At 36.2% G+C, this 22,468-nt stretch overlaps 1 protein-coding gene across 5 annotated transcripts in view; it reads left to right on the top strand.

Annotated features, from left to right (window-relative positions):
• The window catches only part of CFAP46 (cilia and flagella associated protein 46), a 64,973-nt gene that overhangs the window by 8,825 nt on the left and 33,680 nt on the right, over window positions 1-22,468 (top strand). For 3 of the 5 annotated variants that reach the window (XM_039378930.1, XM_039378932.1, XM_027746336.2), the window contains exons 10-27: window positions 1,496-1,594; window positions 2,936-3,126; window positions 4,733-4,961; window positions 5,964-6,084; window positions 8,039-8,162; window positions 9,064-9,194; window positions 10,217-10,359; window positions 10,899-11,032; window positions 11,390-11,602; window positions 12,910-13,123; window positions 13,452-13,595; window positions 14,366-14,473; window positions 16,139-16,320; window positions 18,195-18,326; window positions 19,107-19,272; window positions 21,207-21,291; window positions 21,400-21,538; window positions 22,060-22,243. In XM_039378930.1, coding sequence (XP_039234864.1) covers window positions 1,496-1,594; window positions 2,936-3,126; window positions 4,733-4,961; window positions 5,964-6,084; window positions 8,039-8,162; window positions 9,064-9,194; window positions 10,217-10,359; window positions 10,899-11,032; window positions 11,390-11,602; window positions 12,910-13,123; window positions 13,452-13,595; window positions 14,366-14,473; window positions 16,139-16,320; window positions 18,195-18,326; window positions 19,107-19,272; window positions 21,207-21,291; window positions 21,400-21,538; window positions 22,060-22,243 — 2,739 coding nt within the window. Of the gene's footprint in view, window positions 1-1,495; window positions 1,595-2,935; window positions 3,127-3,942; window positions 3,982-4,732; window positions 4,962-5,963; window positions 6,085-8,038; window positions 8,163-9,063; window positions 9,195-10,216; window positions 10,360-10,898; window positions 11,033-11,389; window positions 11,603-12,909; window positions 13,124-13,451; window positions 13,596-14,365; window positions 14,474-16,138; window positions 16,321-18,194; window positions 18,327-19,106; window positions 19,273-21,206; window positions 21,292-21,399; window positions 21,539-22,059; window positions 22,244-22,468 lie in introns of those variants that run through there. The other 2 variants (XM_039378931.1, XM_039378933.1) reach the window with 2 other exon arrangements.

Below are 22,468 nucleotides of genomic sequence, written 5' to 3' on the forward strand. Positions count from 1 at the left end.
CAGGTCAGAAGGTAGGATGTAGGTAGACCAGGATGATATGCAGTGCAGTTCATTTTGGCAAATAAATACTAACTGTAGATTTTTGCTTACATTTTTAAAATGTTACCTGCGCAAGAGTTTGATTGGAAATTAAATTCAAATTTCTGTTATAATGATCCTACTTTGAGCTTCTGGTAAGTTTATCCTCACTGAATTTTTTTTTTATTCCAGGTATCTGATTCAGACCTGTTATTCTGAACATTTCCTGCATGTCTAAAATCACACACAAATCCATAGCATTCCACTGGAAGATGTGTTTAAATCCTCTAGATGAAAGATTGACAAGGATTTGAGTATTTGTGTAGACAGTAGTAGCAATTATCTGTTGTGTGGCAGCAGTAGAGAAACCTTGCTTCTATTTTAACCTTCTCCCTTGGAGTTGGTGTGCTTTTAAGTGACCACCTTCAGATTGCCCAGCATGGTTTGACAGCAGCCCCTTCATAGCAGAGTGAGAGAGATCTGGATCTAAGTTCCAGTTCCTTGGCTTTTGCCAAGCACTGACAAATTTCTCAGCCATGATATGAATTCCACCTCTGTGTATTTGTCACACCATGACTGGGACAGTTCTGAGTTCATCTCAGTTTTCCACAATCCTGACTGTTTTGCAATCACAGGGATGTTAAATTAACACAGGTCATGCTGAGTGATTTGATAACATTGTAATGATTGAGGAATGGAGATGCTGTCTGAATTTCCCTACTGCACCCATTTAAACCAAACGAAACTTATCTTAAATGTTTCTATGATCCATACATAGAAATTATATGATTTAAGAGTCAGATCTCTCCTGAGGAGTTGAAAGTCTAGCCTCTTTTTTTGCTTCTATGTTTCACTCCCCATCAAGCTGAATCCTTTCTATCTTGACTAGTGCTTGTTTATTCCAAGCATGTACCTTTTTAATAACATTATTAAGCAAATGGCGGAGGGTGGATTTAAATCAGATACTGGGAAGCAATTCTTTCCTGTGAGAGTGGGGAGGCCCTGGCACAGGTTGCTCAGAGAAGCCGTGGCTGCCCCATCCCTGGAAGTGTCCAAGGCCAGGTCGAACAGGGCTTGGAGCAACCTGGGCTAGTGGAAGATGTCTCTGCTCGTGGCAGGGGGTGGGACGAGATGAGCTTTAAGGTCCTCCCAACTCCAGCAGCTCTGAGATTTTATGATTTTACTAGAACTAAAATCAAATTACAGTATAGAAAAAAGCAGATATACACTGGTTTTCTTACTGAAAACTCTGACAATGGACCATTTAAAAGTTATTTTGCAGCCTCACCTTAGTAAAAAAAGAACTGCTGTTCAAATAAATTCTGCTTCCTTTGCATTGTTTCAGTTGATTATTTCGTATAGTGGGATTTTCAGTAGGAAAGTACAGGGCTGTGTTAGTGTAATTTCATGGGTTTCATCTTTATCATATTTCCTTTTAATTATTAAAATTAGCATTTTGTGTATTAATACTTCATAGGAACCAGGGAAACTTATTGAAATAGAATGCCTGGAATTTGAATATGAAAGAAGAAAAAATGCCACTAAAATTGTGACTTACACCAAAGGAGTTGTTGAGGTATGTTCTTTAGCAGTAACTTTGAGAGAAAAGTAAAAGTTTTAATTTGTTAAATGTGGAAAATTGCATTTGACTGTGTGTCTTAATTACATTATACTGCTCAGAAATTCTTTTAAACTTTATATTCTTTTAGATTGGGCTACCAAGAAAGAGACAGGGAAAAATAAACCACAGTTGTTTATTCTTCCCTTAACTCTTCTGTCTGGCTGTAGAGGTTCCTAACTTTCCGAGAGCAAAGATGGCAGCATTGAGGCATGGAAGGGCAACCCTCTCATGTTTTTGTATTTTGCCTTTGTGGGAGATGTTTTCATAGAATATCTTGAGTTGGAAGGGACCACTAAGGATTGTCGAGTCCATCTCAGCTGGGATTGCATGTTATGGGCAGTCTCATACAAATTCTTATGTCAGAGGAATAGAGTATTCCTGATAAATTGTTACACTGGGGGGGGGATTTTCTTAGATTTCTGTGATCAGTTGACTCAGTTATGATTCAGACCATCAAAAGCAGAAGCCTAAGTGTCAATGTTGTCAGTGGTGTTAGAGAAATGCCTACAATGAACATCTTAGAATAGCTCTTAAAGTCACCTAAAGTTCCTAAAATGGGAAGTAGGCATATATTTAATGGAAACTGGTAGTGCATGAACTTATTCCTATCTATGGCTGTGCTCATTTTGGAGTTGAAATTACATTCACCTTTTGGAAAAAAAGAAAAAGTTCAGTAATTCCTCATAATATGAAACATTACTAATGCTAAAATGTAAAATAGGATATTTAGGTATTTCTAAAATTCTGGGCTGTGGTGTCTGCAGTTGGAGAGGTTTTTTTGTTTGTTTGTTTGTTTTTAATTGCATACCTCTAAAACTAACGTAATAAATGGCACATGTCTGTTAATGTAGGTAAGGATTTGCTTTTAGATTTAATGAAATTAACCAAATTTAATTGACAATGTGGCAAATCCTGTTCATAATATTACTTTTTTCCTCTCCTGTGCAAAGTTGATACCTTAGTATGAAGAAACAAAAAGTTAAGCCTTCTGAATTCACAAATATTCACAATTATCAATTTCTATTTATCATAAGGAAGGGGAATAGCTGGCAGACTTCTGCCTGAAATATATAATGGCAGCCTGGAGTACCTAAAAGAAACATTCCTTAGTTATCAATACGTATTTACAAAATAAGCTTTTATTAAAGGAATTATTAAAAAAAAAGTTTCCAAAGTCTGCTGGCTGAGGGACTGTTTTCTACTGAAAATAGCCCAAAGGTTAAAATTTGGAGGAAGATGTAAGAAGTTGTAGTTGTTAAATGCGGTATATGCTAATTAATTTTTCGTTTATGCCAGGGTCAGCTGGAATTGATAAAAAATCTTGACTTAAGCTTAAAACGTGCAGTTCAGTTGGGAGATCCTAATGGGATTCAGGTTGTTTGTGCAACCCAGTGGAATCTGTGCTTGCCACTGCTACAGCACAACTTGCACCAACACGTGCGAAAGCCCTTGATCTCAGTTGCTGATGCCCTTGAAGAGATTGACAGGTAATTTTCCAGGCTGTGCACTTTTTTATTTGTTACTTTGGAAGGTCTCAGCATCAAACGCATTTAAAAGCTCAAGTTCTCTGATAATAAGCATCTTTGAGAATTATCCATTCACTTGTAATAAATGCATGTCTGCATGTTGTATACAATTCCCCATTGATCACTGAAATACAGGTTCCTTGCAGGCAAAATGTCGCACTGTTTAATGACCTGCAGCAAATATTGAAATACTTTAGGAACTGAATAATACTCTAGTTAATCAGAATTTTGTGAGAAAATTCCAAAGCTGCAGTATGAGTGCATGTGTTGGACTGTGGTTTAGATTCTTGTATTAACATCACTTTTGTTGGCTAAGAACATAAAATTAAAGAATTAGTTTTAAAAAAAGCATCATGGCTTCTGGTATTACATATCAAATAAGACACTTCTTGCAAGATACTACTTTTGCATCTTTCATGGTACTTTTTAATTGAAAAAGCTACTGTATTAAGAAAATCTTGTATTTTTTTCAAGTATGTTCTTCTGTTTGCTACTATGCTGTACTTAACCTTAAGCACCTAAGTATTTTCACTTTTGTTTATTGAGTCAAACAAATAGACCTTACTATGTGGTACTTAGTTGAGTTTGGACCTGTGCATAGGCTGACTGCTAAGAGCAGAGATCAGAACTCCTGTAGTGAAGTGAGTTACAATTGACACAATCTGCCACTTGAGCAGGAAGGGAGGTGGTTTCTGATGGAAGTATTGCAGAGGAAGGTGAGGAATCTATTTTCAGTGTTTCTAAAATGTCATTTTTTTAGGTGCATAAAGAGGAAATAGAAGCCTGAAGAAGTGGAAACACACTTGTGTAAAAGCGGTATTACTGTACTGTACAAGCATTTTTAGGCTTCTTGTATAAAGAGTGCCAGATCAGCATAGGCAACTTTGATATTTATACTCAATGTCAGTAATGACCATTTTTGTCTAAAAGCTTGCAGGTTAGGTTTTTTGGGGTCATAGTTTTGGCCGTTGTTACCTTGTGTATTCATAGCAATCCAGTTGACTCAACCTCAGCTCTGACGTGGTACTGTACTAGAGATTGAATGAAATCACTTACCCCTATTAATTTGCCTGTCCTAATTTTCAGTTGGATTGCAGCATTAATTGTAGCTACTTTGGCCCACAGGAGAAGGGCCAGACTTGCTCAGTCAGATGGGCTCTGATGTGGCCATAAATGAGTTCTGTGGCAGATGTTTGATAGGCTTGAAAACCTTTCTCCTTTTCTCTTTCTCATGACATCGCTTTCATTTATCTCATTTTTTTTTTCTCCCTGAAAATAATCTAAAGTAGCATGTAGAGCTCTGAGCTCCTGGAGCAGGTGATGGATAGGGAGCCCAGTGTACCTGAGGCTGGGGAATGTGCAGGTTTTGGGGAACACATGCTGGTTTCATGGGAGTGGTGTGAGCATGATAGTGAAAATGAAAGAAACAAGTCAGTTATAAAGGGAGCATCAATTTTCGTACTATAGTTGCTTTTAATTATTGAGTTTCACCTTTTTGTGAGTTCTATGTCTAAGAATTTTAGTGTGCCTCATTTTGACGGTTTACACTTAAATTTGTGTTCCACAGCGCGTTGATGTTGTTGCGTTGCCAAGTTCACATGGAAATAGCTCGTATTGAAGAAGATGGGGATAGACTGGAGGCTGCTGTGGGACATTTGCAAAAAGCTATTCAGGTGGACAGCAGTGGGCAGTACCAAGAACATCTGAGACTGACTTTGAACCGCGTTCATTGGTGCACGGTGCTGTACCAGGCACCTGAGCGTCAGGAGGACCGGGCGGGAGTGATGATTGAACAGGTAATCAGGATGAACAAGGGCTGTAGCTGGAACAGATTTGTTTATTAAATTCCAGCAGAGGAGAGCCAGCTGTTCAGTAGAACTGGGTATTAGTAGAGCCAGCATTGGCTTGCGTTCAGCAAATCGTCATTGAAGTGGTCATGCTGCTTCACAGCCTGAAGGTTGTGATAGAGGATTTTTTCCCAGATACATTAAAAACTTATTTATTGGGGGGAGGGAGGGAGTTGTTAATTAGCAAAAATATCAGCAAAAAAGAAGCTTATTAGCAATTGTCAGCAATTAGGATTTCATTGCATGAAACAGTGTTTTATTTAATGAGGAGAGCAGTGTCCAAATAGCTAAACATCCTGGCTGGCTTCAGGATAAATCAGTATTACGTGACACTTACAAATGCTGCTAAATAATATAATGTAAAGACAAAGTGTAGTCATTGTCAAGAGTTACTGCATCTAATTCTGTTGTGCTGCCTCAGCACCTGAACAAAAATCATGCTGGCAACAGATTTTTTTGTCTGCTTTTAATGCTTTTCCATGCAAGCTTACTCTGTTTAAGTGTTACTTTGAAAAAAGCACTTACACCTCCTCTGACTTGGACTCATTCTAAGAAGACCAAGAATTTTTTTATATTTAGTAGCAACTCCTTGTTATTGCACTATGGATGTGTTACTGTTGATTTGTAAATAAATACTGTTCTTTGTTTAAGAAGGTATAACATAATGACAGGTTATATACTGAGGAATATACTGTAAGGTTGCATGGGCAACACGAACGGTACTTCATATTAAATTATCCTTGGTGTATTGAATATCAAAACAGAAGTTTCACAGTCACTTTCAATGACAATAATACTGCAGAATGATGTTTAAGATACATGAGGATACACAATTGCTAAAGGTATTTTTTTGGTAGTAGCAAGTTATATGATCTGCATTCTGTTTAGTAAATAAGGTGTAGCTGGAATATAAAATGAGCCTTATAACAATGAGTTCTTTTCTTTCCATAGGCTAAAAGGGGAAAACAAAAGGACGATGTGAGGAAAAAGAGATCCCTTCTGGTAAATGCAGGTCTTGCATTGGCTCCTGATACATTTCGAATAGTCCTTGACAGTGAAAATGAAGCTAAAGGTAAAGTTCATTTCTGTGACTAAAAGTTACTGCACCTTGTCTGCTTTGCACACTCTTAAAGGCTGGACACAGCATCTAATGCAACATAAGAGAGTGTTGCAGTGCAGATGAAGTGACAGTTCTGCTGAATTCTGTGGCACAGTTCCTATCAATATTATTAGGGATCTAAAAGTTGTACTGTGATACTGGAAAAGGTGTTGTTTTGCCCTCCAGATTTGTCTAAACCTTCCTGTTGTGCTGTAGTGGGCTGGAAGTAGTTCTAGTTTATTTTCACTATGAGCAACTCCTGATGTTCTTATTCAAGGTCATTTTTAAGTGGTGTTTTCAGAAGTTTCACCCCATAATACTCTGTGTTAATTACTTTGTGTGTTCATTCTATATTATACTTGTCTTTCTATTCTAAAATCTTGCTTTTGAGAGCTCGAGTTCTGTACAGAGATTGAGGCACCAATTCATTATTTACCTTCTAAAACACTGAACACAAATAGGCATGTTCCTTGTGCCTCACACAGCTTTGGTTTGTGACTATACAGCCTGTGGTTGGAGACTTTCCAGACTGCTTGAAGTGTTTTTTTCTTATTGTGGTAATAAAGCAAGTGTGTGACTAATGTCACTAACTTGGAGTGTACCTGGTGTGATCCCATGGTAGAGATTGTGTAGGAAGTGCTATAGGAGGAATCCTGTAGCTCCCAAAGGAGTCTGTTTATTCCATGGAAGACCTTGCATTTCTCTCATGCCACCTGCTCAGCCAGGCCAACAACGTTGACCCTCCACATCCCCATTTCAAACTTGATCAACTGATCACTTACAAGCCAGAGTCTTATTTACAGATCAGCTGTTCCACTCTGTGCAGTCCTTTTTAGTATGTGAAAACGATGCCATTTTCATGCATGATTTAAAGAGAAAAAATGCATTTTATTTGTGAAATTAAGAGGATTTTAAGCATGCAAGTCTCCTTGCTTTTAAAGTTTCAGTTGACAACTGTAAAATTACTTCTGAAGTTCCTGAGAATACATCTTAGTACACATTAGCCTTCCAAGATGAGTCATTAAAATGAGTGAGATTATTACAACATTAGAACTATCATAGGACTTCATTTGACACAAGACTTTATAAAATTTTGTTGTGAAAAATTTCATTTTTTCGTGAGGCTGTCATCTAAGCAGTGAGTTTTTTGCTTTTTCCATGACGCTTAAATTGCAACAAGCTCACACATGTTTATTGAAGGAGTAAGAAAATATATATGCAACTCTATTATTAAAATGCACATAGGACAGGACATCAGATTTGTAGTGGGTTTTTTCAGTTGCATAAAACCCTTTCATTCTATTTTGCCGTATACGATTGGCTAATTTAGTGAGAGCAGTACCCACAGATCCAGAGAACAATGTCCTTCTTCAATCCATAATTCTTTCCAACCTGATATTATTTCCAGCATGATATTGCTGTCACTGTGCATTATACTGGACAGGTTGTGTCAGTGCTCTGTGCATAGCTGGATAGCACAGAGGTGTCACAGAGGTATCACATGCTGGACATGCATTGCAAAAGATATTTAGCAAGAACAGTAAGACACTGTGCCTTCCTCTTGTTGCTGTAAGTGAACCTGTTTATATGTGTATTTTAAAGTCAGAAGTACTTTTAATGTACTAGAGCACTATATGTCCTGTCAGAAAAGAGGTGTACTTCAAATATTTGGGGTCAAACAAACATAGATCAGTTTTTGGGTGGGACAACTACATGTGAAGATCTAGAAAAAAGCAGAGTAGGTGCTGGTGGGATATGGATCTTTTCATGTTGGTTGGTTGGTTTGGGGAAAGCTTGAAGGAATGAGAAAAGGGCTTGATTTTGAATGTTTCACCAAGTAATTGTGACTGAAATTGCTTGCCCTTCATGTGGATTTTTTAATCTCTTTTATTTAAGAACTACTTTAAATTCTTATTTCTTTGCAAAGTTTCCTCAGGTAAAAGTATGAGTCAAATAAGCTTCCTCTGTGCAAAAGCCCAGCATCACACTAAGAGTGTGGGGAAAGTTGATGAGCATTTGAAACACTCAAGAAATGAAAATGTCAGAGAGAGGTAATTACTGCAGGCCAGAAGTGTCTCTTTTGTCTTGTGTAGAAGTGTCTGAGGGGAAAGTTTCTATTGCAGAGCTTCAGTTTCTGGATGGTACCTTGGAAGAGGCTGAGTCATTGAATCAGCCCTAGAAAAGCATTGAAGTGTGTGTTTAATTCCTGACAAGCTCTGTTATGTTCCCATGCTGTGCAGAACTGTGTTCTTTCCCTGTTCCTAATCTGCTCTCACATGCACCTAACTCACTTGGTCTGTTGATAGAAGCTCAGCACAAAGAAGGATGAGTTGAATAAAGCTTGTCCTTGATGTGCAGTTGAAACTTGGAAGTGTCCCGTCCTTTTGGGTCCTTGTACCACACCATATGATACAACTTTTTTGGTGAAAGATTAAGTTTTGCATTCTGAAAGTCAGATTAACCTGTAGAAAAATGTCAGGTTCCATTTTGACAATTATCATTTTGTCATTCTTTATGTAAAAGGAGGTGTCTCCTTTTTTGCTGCACTAAAAATTCCTGTGATGAAATTTAAAGTCTTTTGTTTTCTAAAATATTTTGAACCCAAACTTGTTTTCAAGACGTATTTTTAAATTCTCAACATCCATTTTTAAGTATTTAGTTTACTTTCTAAGAGAGAACATTAGGGTCGTCACACACATTTGAAAGTTCAGTATAGTTACCATCCAAAACAAGAATTTTGTCTCACTCTTGATATGCTGAGGAGATTCTTTTCGATTAATAAATTAATAATGTTTTCTTTGCTACTGACAAGAAGACTTACATTTATTAATTTTGAGTAGATTTAATTGTTTTTTCATGCTAGCCGTCATTATTGACATGATTTTTTTCTCGATCCTGAACTGCGAAAGATAATCTTGCTTATAAATTAATGTTGTGTTTTTTCTTTGGTAGAATTATACTTTGGGCAGATTTGGCAAAAGTTGCACGTAAGCAGGAAGTCTGGGATGTGTGCCGTGCAGCATGTAGATTCTGCCTCTTGTATGAAGATAACTTGTTTAGGAAGATATTAAAGCCTAAAAAAAGTAAGTGAACAATTTATTTTGAATGTTGTAAGAGGAACTTTTTCCTTATTTACTGGAGCTACTTGAAGGAGTCAGACAATTCTGTTTTCTTTCTTCCCATTCCCAAAGTTCCATGAGCACCTTGTCTGTCACTGTCTGTTGGCATACATGGAATATTCTTTCTACTTCCAAATCTAGATATCAGTCAATACATTTTTTATTGCAGCCATACTCTGCCTTCAGAAATGTTTCACCAATGCTGCAGGAAAGCACTTGTATGAAGTGTATCTACCTGTATTAAGAAAACAGGTACATTCTCTAATGGTCACCTTTCTTTAGATTGCTTCCAATGTCTGCTTAAAATAGGGCGTGAATTTGCCTGTTTTCTTTCACAAGTTTTGCATTTCCAGACTAACTATGTTTAATCTTTCAACTCTTTTTCCAAACTAAAGGGAAAAAATAAGTTCTTACCAGAAACTGAAGGCAACCATGCACCAAAAGCATCATCAATAGAAACTGGTGTGTTCTTACAAACTCTGTGTTTATATTCAAATAACTGAGTCCTTTCTCTTTGTTATTAAAGCAAAGAAAAATACTGCTTATTTTCTCTTTACTGATGTGTGAGTTACCAGAAAGTCAGCCCGGTCCATGGTTTAAACACACAAAGACTTCAGCCACTACAGAAGTTTCAGTACTCCATTTCCATGAATGCAATAATTAACTAGAGGCCATGGGGTCTATTCACACTAATGTAATTTCAGTGTGCACTTAATGACTGGAGCAAGTTATTTGCTGCAAATATTGAAGTTTATGCACAAATGCAACAAAAATCACAGGTAACCAATGTCTCAGCACTGCCTAAGAACAGGCTTTGAATGCAATAAATGGTACTAATGAGAAAAATTAATTATGTGAAATAATTTAAAGTATTTTCTTACTAACTCTTCCTTGGGGATTTAAGAATGTGTGGGGATTTGTAAATTGTAAATTGAGGGTAATGATTTGCATGAAAATAAATAATGGTGTTATTTATTTATTTTTAGCACGGAAGAGCAAAGCTGGTGCAGCTATGATGGTTAATGGTCAAGGTGACACCTCAGGAGAATCATTGCTACCTGCTAATTCCTTCTCTTTAGAAACAGATTCACTCAGAATACTAGCAGAAATAAGATTCATTAATGCAGAGGTAAATAAATTACACAACTGTCATTCATATTTGTTTCATTTAGTTTTGTTTTATGTATAATTTTATGCATACATCTTAAAGCACTGGTATTATGAGTTTAGTTATTGTCTGTCTCCCTAGGAACTAGAGGATGAAGTAGTTTCATGAAGCATCTTGTCAAAATACTGTGTGAACATAACTATAGCAATAGTTTCACTGCAGGTCGTGATAACACTTTTTTACAAGAGATTCTACTTTAAATGTTTGACATGTGACATTATATTTCTGGATCCCTAAAGTTCCAGCATGATTAAAAAAAATTATATACATAAAATATGGGTTTTTTTCTCAATGTCATTATTTAGTAAAATTGACTGTAGACAATTTTAAGATTATGAAGTATTTTGTATTATATTTCATATAGTTGTACATACCTGTACAACATCTGAAAAAGTATTTTGTATTTTCTAATTTTTGGAGAGGTAACTTCTATACTGAGTCATAGTCTGTTTTCACAGTGATAACCTCTGTAGATAATTTATTTCTCTGTGTCTTTCCAGGCAACTGTTCATTTATTAAGATTGCAGGGAGTTGAACTGAATGATCGTGCTGTACCTCCAGAAGACACAAACCAGGATCATCCAGGAGATGTTTCATATCTTCTGGAAAATGATCCAGAATGGAAAACATACAGGTGATTTTCCTTAATATGTGTCAAGACCCAGGAACTCTGATAGACCATTATTATCAGACACAGATAATTGCAGAAGCTATTTCTCCTTAGTAAAATTCATTGTCACCATATTCTTTATTTTTGTAGGTTTTCATGGTAAAAGAAAAAGGTTCTAAGAAAATAGTTTGAAAAAATTTTTCTTTTGTTTGCTTTCATTCTGGAGTGTGGATTTTCTTTTTCATTTAGCATTTACTTCTCTGAAACTAGAAGTTAGTATTCCAAGCTTAAAAACTATTAGATCTGTCTATGTCAACATTTAGATAATTAAATTTTATATTTAAAAATGTTTTCCCAAATCAAAAAACTCTAATTTTACAGTTTATGGATAGACTGCTTATCTCAGTATGCTATGGAAAACTTCCAGCGTGCAGCTGAAATAGGAGAACAACTGAATGAAGCCTGGATTGTTCACAATGCTGTGGTGTATATCTTAAATTACAATAGACATCTGATTTCTTCAGGAAGACAGAGGGAAATCATTGGGTATCTGCACACTCTCCTTGGAGCCATCAAGACTGTTGGATACAATGGGTAAATTTAGATGTTTGGATATGAACATGCTCTTTTTTTCTAAAACATAGGAAATATTTTTGCAAACAGCATAAGTCACTTTGTGCTGTGAAAGATGTTTCTTGATGGCTTTCATTAGTAGTGGAAGGACTTTGGTGTATATATAGAGTAGCTCAGAAGGTAAATTTAATTTTCTGGTGTGAAAATTACATTTGAATCCTTTCTATTTGTTCTTTGTTACTATACACTGTAAGCTGTATTAACTTTAGACCAATCAATATTAATTTCTCTTCATTGTGGAATATGCAAGTAAAAATAGCATTTTGTTAAGCTAGTCAGAAAACTGGGAGAATTTTCTTAGACTATGAGTTTGCAGGACAGCTCAAGATGTGTAGTTTGTTTTCATTTACTCTGAAGTTGAACTATATTGTAAATATAATGCATTGTAAATATTTCTAATCATAGCAAGGTGGTTATTACTGGTTCTGAAGTAAGAGAAAATAGAAAATAAAATAAATAAAGGGGATTTGCACATTAGTAGACTATGAAAAGAGGAATAGATTCCACAGTGGTTTGGAGAAATCCCGTGCTGTAGTAAATGCAGTGGCAAAATGATTGACTATTGCAGAGGAGATGCTCCAGTCAAAGTCTGACTGTGGGACACAGTCCTGGAAATTTTAGCATTTTGTTGGCAGTGACCTCAGCACCAGGCAGGGAAAGGACCAGCAGCAAATAAGTCTCTTTTAACAGTACTGGGTAACAAAACCTAAATTGCAGTTTGGGCAGAGGTGAAGACTGGTAATACCTGCTTATTAATTTTGATACTTATGTTAGTTTATATCTCAGCATTAATCTCTTAATTGTAATTCAGTTCATGTTTTCTCAAAAAGTACCCCCAAAAACTCCAGTTCAGCAGTGGATTGGCATGATAACAAGAAACAAATGGGTCCATGTGAAGGGTTTGGCTTAGGGTAATTGGTTAGAAAATAGTTATTATTTTCATGTATAGCAGCCTTGATAATAAAAAGTTATGTTTTAATGTTTGTCTGACATAAATATGAATTTTAGGGTTTTTTTTCTGTGATGAAATAGAAGCTTCAATTATAAAAAGAGCTTAAAAAATGGATGTAAACTATGACAATTGATTACGGGTTTTGTAGTTTTAACAATTTAAACTGCTTTTCCAATGGCCAAATTTTTTTACAACATCTATAATTTTACTTTCTATGAAAAAAATAGATTTTCAAGTAATACTTATTACTTGAAAACAATAAATTTTATTCCTGCCTTTGATCTGATGCACTTCTGATTTTTGTTTTCTTCTACAGAAGTACTGAGATTTTACTGATGTTATGTAACGCTTTGGCTCGGGGCCTAATTATTCCTTGGATTCCAGAGCCAAAACCTGCTGAGGAGAAAGAAGAAGATACAGCAGTAGACAATGGCAGAAAAGCTGCAGGAAAGAAACAGGAAAAGGCAAATGTCACCCAGTCTCTCTTGGTAGATCCTAGTGGACTTTCTGACATCCGAGCGGCCCTAGAGGTACAACCTCCTTATTTTTGTAGTTCCTTTTGTTCTGCTGTCATATATTACCATTCCTATAAATTCAGTAGTAGAATTTTCTGTAAAAAGATACCATCTTTTGCAGTTCTGCCACATAGATCCTCCACTGGAGCTCCTTACCAGCTTGGGGCTCAGGGCTGTAACTTCCATTTGCCTTGTGAACTCACCTAAAGGAGATGTTGTCAGGCTTAGAGATGCGTGTGCAATAATTTTAAAATAACTAATGAATGGCATGTTCTGTACAAGAAGCTTTCCACATTTCTCCTGTGCTTCAGGTTTCTGGTTTTTTTTTTCTTCTGGTGTTTAGATTTGTGAATTTGCCCTAAGTGTGATGACTGGAACCACACCTAAGGGAACTGTCCCTGTTGCTGCACAACAACAGGTCATTGCTACCTGGGTGAAAGCAAAGCAGTTAAATCAGCAGCAGATCAATCTTGGGACTCAGGATGAGGTATGATTTCCCTGAAATCCTGCATAATAATGAAACTTTCCAAAGAAAAGTTAAACTCATATATTCATTTAATAATGACTGAAATTATCAATGTATAATTTCTTTTGTATATTTGAATACAATGTGAAAATAAATTTTGGCTGTAGTTCCAACAAATCTTTATGGAACATAGCAAATTTTTCACATTGGGCATAGCAATGAGTCTACATTTCTTAAATCTACCCTCTGTTGTTTGCTGCCATGGTGGTATTTGTTATATGATGACTGTTGAGCAGAATTCATCTTGAATTCATAAGTGTAAAATAATAAAATGGCTACATTAAAAATTTTAAGAAAAGTCATCTATATTTATATCAACATTTACTATGGCCTCTTTATGAGTAGATTATAGACCTAGTAAGTTGGAAAGCAATATTTTATTCCTTTTTTTTTAATAATGTCTATAAAACTGGAATCCCCCAGTGAAATATGAAATCTACCTTCACTGTATTGTTGATGGGGATTTTTAGTGTTGAAACTGTAGTAGTTCAGAGTTCACAATGTTAATTAAAAATATGTAAATACATAAAATCCCCCTTTTTAAGGACACAGTAGAGATGAGGACTTGCTTAAAGCAAATTGAGGTTTTCAAGTATTATTATTATTATTATTATTATTATTATTATTATTATTATTATTATTATTATTACCCTGTCATCTCAACTAATGTTCTTAATATTACTGACTTGCAAAAAAAAAAATCTCAATGTGAATTTTTTGTTTCTGCTTAGAATAATGATGAAGCACAAAATCCTATGGCAAGAATTCTTATTGGTCTGGAAATGTATTCATGTAATGGCTTGGGTCTCATGGATTTCACTGTTCCTAGCTTATCTGAGGTATTTTTTTTAATTAGTTCTTGAGTTTTTAAAACTTGCATATTATAAATGTGATTTCAGTTTCAGTTTTCAATGGAGGCAAAATTAATTTGGAAACTTTTATTGTACCATTATTTCCTTTAAAACTTTCCAAATGGTTGAATATTTGTGACAGAAAGAAGATTTTTGTGACAGAGTATTTTCATTTCTCCAAAGAACAGATTGCATTAGAATTATGTCTATGTTGCTTTAACAGATTGTTTCCATAACCAACAGATGAGCTTTGTGGGTTCAGGTAAATTCTATACAGAACCATGCTTCTAACCTTTCATTTTTCTTGTTGAGAAAACTTAGTAGAATCACAGAGTTGTTTAGATTGGAAAAGCCTCCTGAGACCATTGAGTCCAACCATTCCCCCAGCACTGCCAAGGCCACCACTAACCCATGTCCCCAAGTGCCACATCCACATGGCCTTTAAATCCTTCCGGGGATGGGGACTCCACCACTACCCTGGGCAGCTGTGCCAGGGCTGGACAATATTTTCAGTAAAGAAATTTCTTCAATATCCAACCTAAACCTCCCCTGGCACAACTTGAGGCCATTTCCTCTTGTCCTGTTCCTTGTTCCCTGGGAGCAGAACCCAACGCCCACCTGGCTCCACCCTCCTGTCAGGGAGTTACAGGGAGGTTTAGGGTTCATATTAGAAGTATTCAAAATTTCAACAGGAAACTTCACATAATAGTGAAGTTACTTTTGACAGTTACAAGGTAGAACAACTACACTTGGTTAATATTTAAAGAATTAGGTGACTTTTTGATGACTCTTATACAATGTGTATTTTCTTAAAGTGCTTGCTTTTGGTCGGTCTTCTCTAATTACTCACACTGAATAGTGCCATGTTTTTCCTGTGATCCTGTTGGTTACCAGGCTGTTCAAGAGCAATAGAGGTAGTGTAGAAAGCTTTATACCTCATATTTTCAAAACAGGGAGTTGTAGCCTTACCTGTTTGATTACCACAGTTATAATTTCTAACTCTTGTAAAGAGCTTTCTTAACTGAGATGTATTTCCCCATTTAGCTGGGAATCTGGTGGCATTGGCTAACACTTCTGTAGAAGTCCTTCTTTCACAAGACTAGGATCTGGGTCCTTATAAATATATAGGTATCTAATTCTAGTCAGTCTACAGATTTATGCCAAATACTATGAGTTTGCTTTAGCTGTTGCTTCACTGGCTTGGTTTTGTATAACAGTGTTGTAGTATCTTTGTTTGGACCAATTCATTAACAAGCACCATTATCCTAAAAAGGGGAAACTTTGATACATACAAAAGCGATGAAAACATTTAGATCCTATAATGAAACTAGATATGAAACAACATATACATATATAGATATATGTTTAGGTTGGAAAAGACCTCTAAGATTATGGAGTCCAAGCTTCCATATATATGACAACATATACTTATTACAAGATGAATGATGCCTCTCTACTGTGTATTTTGGTTGTAATTGTAGTCCCTTAGTTTTCTAGATGGTTTTATTATGTACTTGTTCCATGTCCAATTGGTTGTAAGGAAGTCACAGCTGTAAGCTGTAGAACAGAGCATATTAAAACCCTGAAATTTAAATACTTTTTTTCTTCCTTTTTTCCCTTTTTTCCCTTTTTTCTTTATTTTTTCCCTCCTAGTTAGTGAAATTGTCTTTAGAATGCAGTTGGTCGGATTCCTTAGTGGAGCTGCAGACACTGACACGACTTATGTATTTTGCATACGTATCACATGCCTATGAAATAGTGACAACTTGTTCCAAAAGGATCTTGGAATCAGATAGGAATTCTGTCCACAACAGAGATACTAAGAAATATGATGTGTAAGTACCTGGAATTTTGCATGATATGGTGGTATACTTGAACTAAGCTTTGAAGAAAGAGTATAGAGGGTAAATGCATCTGATCACATAACCAAAAATGAAAGAATCTTTTTTACAAAAAAGCCATACAGTTAGAGATGAAAGTGAAAGTAAAAGGCAGTGGGAGCTCCAGATTGTGGCACCGGACCCAGTTCAGGAAGACAGATGAAGTTTGTTATCCAAGGAAGTCAGCAGGTCATCCATCCATGTGTTTGGACATCTTCCCAGGGAGCATTGCTTTTCTGAAATGATCTCTGGCAATTTTGACCCTTTTATAGTCTCCAGGCAGAAAACAGATGATTCAAGTTCTTCTGCTGATGCAAATTGCTTCCAGTGCTGACCTGCATCTAGTACACGAAGGGCCTACACAGTTCCTGGGCCAGGATGGCTCTGGGGGTGATGAAAGGTAACAGCAACTCCTGTATTCCAGGCTCTGCTGTCAGGTAGCCTTTGTGGTCTTATTGCCACTACACATATGGGTGCAATAGGAATGGAACTCGTTTCTTTAAAAACCAGTCTCTTACTTAACTGATTATTTGAAACTTTGATTCCGAAGAAAAAAAAACCCAAAAAACCACAAAAATATTTCATATATAAATGGATCTATTGGTGGAGTCCTTTATTATAAAAAGGTGGCATCCTTTGATCCTTCTATTTTTTATATAATTTCCTCCAAAAGCAGGAATTAATTTTATCAGAAGAGGGGAGAGTCAACTCCATTTAGCAGTAATTTTTTGGAATGTAGGAAGTTTGAAATAAACGTGAAAGAGTTTGGATACAATAATTGTTCCTTTTTTTCTTTGCAAAATAATTTCTCTATTAAAAACAGTGTTGTTTTCTGCCTGGGGAAAAAAAGCCATGTAAAACCAAGTAAGAGATCTTAATATGAAATACATATTTTCAGAACTTCAAAGAAATTGGGAGTATACTTGCTGCACATCCAGCAATCTACAAAGTAATGAATGATAAAATATTTGATTCTTTCACAAAGAAATGTAGTCATGCATTGTCAGTGCTGTTTCCAAAAATGGAAGACAGGCTCAGTGTTTCCTGATAAAGCACAGCCTGGGGACAGAGAGGTTGATTTTGAGCGTGTTGCTGAGTTGTGCTGTGGGCACTGGTGCCCTCTCGTGCACACAGATCGTGGCTGTCAGTTCTCACACAGGGTAGAACAGAGCAGCTGGAGTGTGCATCTGGTCATGACTGCATTTGTAACTAAGACCTTAAAAAATCCTGCAAATTGTATTTCTTCTTTTCTTACAAAGTCACTATTAGCCAAAGGTATCAATTTATTTGCTTATTAATTTTTAACTGATTAACTGTAGCATTGAAACCTACGTTGTTTTCTTTTAAATGTAGTAGAATAGGATTCATATCAATTTCTCCAGAACCCTGTGCATAAGTTACCAGACATAAGCATTACAAATTCCAAAAGAAAGTATTAGAAATAATCTGATTTTCCTGATTTCTGTTTTTAATTGCTTACTGTGTAAGTTCAATTTTGGACTAATATTTTGTTTGATGTATGACACTGAAACACGGGAGAGAACTAAAAATCCATTTTCTTCCCTTGCTAAATATAGATAATGTTTTTTTAATCTGATTTCACAGTTATAATCATTAGAGGTGTAAAAAAGATATTTTATTCTTTATTTTCACAAAATGTTCAGTTTTTAAATGTGTCCTGATTTTAAAAGAAAACTCAGTAGAAGCATTTGTAACTTCCAAAGCTAGGGACATCTATATAGTAGAAACTTGAAAAGCTCATTAATAGGAAATGGGATGGTCTTAGACTGGAAGACTTAGCACTTCTTGAAGTATCTGCCTTTATGCAGGCCAGTTAACAGACTGAAACAAGAAATGTTAAGCACTACTGCCTGGATGCAAGGACAGAGCATAATGGAAAATTTGTCTGGAAGAAAACATCTGCGTGTAGCAGCATCAAACGCCTTTGCTCAGAGTGCCAGGTATATTTTATTATGAGAGAAGACTAATATAAAACAGATCTAAAATTTGATTACAGATTTGGGGATCAACGTATTTTCTGCCAAGACTGATAAAATGCAAAAGAGTTGTGAGTTGAAGGGTGATCAGATTGCCAGTTTCAAAAAGCTGCTTTTTTTTAAATAGAACTATTCAGTTGCTGATTTTATTATACCAATGCATAATTTTTCACTAAATTTCCAAGCTTTTGCTCACTCAACTGAGTACTGTGTTGTATCACTATCTGGAGAATTATTTTATGAATTCAAAGTAACATTTTCATTAAATATGCTCAAAGCTATTTGAATGCAGCTAGAGGCATTTGGGGCATGTTCGTGTGTCGCAGTGGCACTATGCTAAGCAAAATCCATGGCATGCTAATAATTGTTTTGTTCTATTTTTTAATGGTTTTTAGAATGAGAAATTAACATAACAGGAAGCCAAAAAAGTATATTATTCCAATGACAACATCTTAAGTAGATTTCTGCTATTTTTTAATGAATGCTCTTGATCTAAGATTATGCAGAAATACAATAAAGTCACTAATATGATACTTATTGCTACTTCTGAATGTGTGAAGGTGTTTGGTATATAAAAACGGAAAATAGCTTCTGTATGAAGCTCATATGCTAACTCCTCACTGCTGAGATTACGTATGGTGGTGTGCAGATCAGGTCAACCCAAATATTTGTAGAAATAAAATCCTTTATTTTGGCTGTAGTGGGATTGTTTTCCCTCATTAAGGTGTACTTCTCTTTCTTCAGGCATGCAGGTGAAGCTGGAAATTATTCCCTTGTAATGTTTGCAGCAAGACACTTTTGGAATGCATGTTTACCTTTGCTGGGCTCTCCACATGACAGAGAACATCTTAAAGAACCTACTGAAATAATTCTTAAGAGTATGATTAAAGCAGAATCTAAAAATAAACAGGTAAGAATTTCTAATAGGTGTTGTAAACTGTGCTTGTGTTTAGTGATTGATGCTGATGGTAAAGAAGCTTCAAGATACCTTTCCTAAAAGGGGAAAGGGACTTTTTGCCATAAACACATTTGTGGTTTCTTAGCTGCATTCACATACCACACGTTACACATGTAGGGACTCACATACTGATTTTTCCTCAATCCATATATAAATCACAAATAATCAGAGATGATGACTGGTCTCCTTATTATGGGTGTGTAGAAACTGATGAGTACAATGTGTACTTGGAAGCACAGTGAAGGTTGTAAGCTTAGTGGGACTTTGGCAGTGTTTAGATACATAACAGTAACTGCCCGTAAGCACAGTCCTAAAGTTTCATTTATTTCTAGGGATATATTTAAAACCAATAAAAAGGAATTATGTGTATATAGTTAACTCACCGCCACAGAGTATTTTCAGTGTGAATTCTTAGTAAGTTGTATTAAAAAGCAAAACTTTAATGTAGATAATGGAGGTTTACAGTTATAGGTAGCATAGATCTTTTATGTCTGAAAATGTTAGTAATTCTTGGGAGTTAGAAGTGAGTAACTTCAGATAATAGTTAGGAAAAAATATTTTCTATAAACAATATTTGATTATTTCTGGAGTTACTACATTTTTCAATTTTATAGTAATTTTGTAGTAACCCTTGTAAGAGGCAGGAACTGCTCTCCAGTGATCCTTGGTTAGGCTAACTAGGGCAATTTTAAAATGCAGTCACATCTGGAGAAGCATATACCAGCAGATGTCCAGATTTTCATCTACCAATACCCCCAAATCCTTCACCGCAGGTCTGCTCTGATAGTGGGGTTTGCCCTGACACAGGTGCAGGACATTGTTGAACTTCACCAGGTTCCCTTGGGCCCACTGCTGAGGCCTGTCAGGGTCCCTCTGGGTGACATCCCTTCCCTCTAGTCAATGAACCCACCACTCACCTCGGTATCAGCAGCAGATTTGCTGAGAGTGCTCTCAACCCCCATGACTATGTCAGCGATGAACTAAACAGTATTGTCCCAGTAAGAACCTGTGGAGGATACCATGTGTTACTGGTTTCCACTTGGACCTTGAGCCAGTGACTGGAACTTTTTGGGTGCAGCCACCCAGCAACTTCCTTATCCATCTAACAGTCCATCCAGCAAACCTCTGTCTGTTCAATTCAGCAGCAACAAGGTTGTGGGGCACTGTATCGAAGGTCTCACAGAAATCCAGGTGGATGACATCCATAGTTCTTTCCTAGTCCACTGATGCAGTCACTCCATTGCAGAAGGGCACAAAATCAGTCATATTTTGTGCCTTCATGGAAGTAAATGCTGATTTGATCAAATCTGATAAATCTTTGATGATGCTAATGTAATACTTATCCAAAGGTTGTGGCAGTAGCTCAGTTAACTTATTAGCATCATCCTTTATGTATTCAATAGTCAGCATGTCATATGTGGATCCGTTTTTGAAACAAGATAATGAATTTATCCTTGAAGGTGGAAAACTCTGCTGTAGAGGAGAGCAAAACAGTTAACAAGTCTCCTACCTTTGGTTGAGAATTGTGATAGTCAGATTTTCACAGGTAAAGCCTGGAGCAGGGCTATAGGCTAGAGAGCTCCAGAGGGTCTCTGCCAACCTCAGCTGCTCTGATTCTCTGAGAGTGCTTCAAGTTTTTGTGTTATTTAATCAGTGTAACTGATTGAATATTACTGAGTCTGGTTATTGTCGTATTGGGTTTGTATTATAGGACTTACTCTGGAGAAATGCTTGTGCCTTTCATGTGCTCAAGCAGCTATTTAAGTTACAGATTACTAGTTGATATTAACGATATGGATTGGTTTACAGATGAAACAGAAGTTCAATAATCCTTAAAGATATAACTGAAAGATTTTTGTTTTCCCCTTTTTTTTATGTCTCTTTAGGAAGAGAAAGCAATGTGGCCTTTGCATCAGTGGATTACAAAGGATTTTCAAAGTATCGGGTTATCAGATGAATGCTTTCCCCCAGGTATGTTCTTCCTTTTTTGGTCTGGTAATAAAAAAAACTCCAGTATTTTGTGATACCATTATTCTAATTCTGCAATATATTAATAAATAATTTGAATATACTTCAAAGGTGCTGAGGAAGATCTGACATTAAGAATCTCCTTATATGGGTTATTATGCCACATATATGCTGATAAAGCTGACTGGGAGACAGCGCTAAAAGTCCTGGATGAAGCTAATCAAGTTTTGCCTCAGACAAGACACAAGCTGTAAGCTGGTTGACTTATTTTTATTAAATTAAGCATCTCAATTCTTGAGAAGTATAAAACTCTTGAGTGCTTTTTTATTTTACATTGGGAAAATATTGCTATTTTATCAGCCTGTCTCTTCTTACAACGGAAAACAACGTTGTGTCTTTTCAATGAAAAAGACATGCACAGGCAGTGCTTCCTGTCATTAATCTGTTAATATTTGTAAATTGAATTTTTTTAAAACTTGTATATAAGTAGTATCTTACTTTCCAAGGAAATAGGTGCATGAAATGTGGCTATATAGCACAAGGTCTAATTTTCCTAACTGCAAACCCCTTTACATTAAATGAAAACTAAATTATCAAGAGTTCTGTTTACATAATCTTATCTGGGTTCAGGGTTTTAGGGCCTTTTATGACAGTTTACAAACTTTGCATCTTTGTACTATACTGATATGAACTACTATATCTATCTTATTCACAAAGTTACTTGACAGATACAAATGCAAGTCTTTTATAATTTGTTGGATCTTTTTCTAGCCTGATTTTCAAACACATGGCTACAGTGAGAGCAGGATTGGGATGCAGTTTTACGGTGGCCATTCAGAAAATCAGTCGTGAAAGCGAAGAGCGTTTGCCACAGATGTGGCGTCACTTGGCGACAGTCTCCAGAAGTACTGCTGGACAGCTGAGCTGTTTCAAGAATGCCATCAGTGCTTCACAGGTTTGTCACTTCTTGCTGTTTGTTTTGATGCCGATGGAAGGATGTTTCTCAAGTGATTCATGAGATTGCCAGTTGTGTGAGGTATAGAACTAAACTGATAGGGGAGCCATGTACTTGAGCATTACTTTTTATAACTTTGAGATAGCTCTTCAGTAGGAAAACTCTGTATGGTTGAGTTTTTGTATCCAAAAAATTTTGGTTGAGTCCTGCCAAAGAAAAAATCTC

Source organism: Pipra filicauda, unplaced genomic scaffold, assembly GCF_003945595.2.
Source record: "Pipra filicauda isolate LSUMZ 115617 unplaced genomic scaffold, ASM394559v2 scaffold150_size2825430_pilon, whole genome shotgun sequence".
NCBI classification, from domain to species: Eukaryota; Metazoa; Chordata; class Aves; order Passeriformes; family Pipridae; genus Pipra; species Pipra filicauda.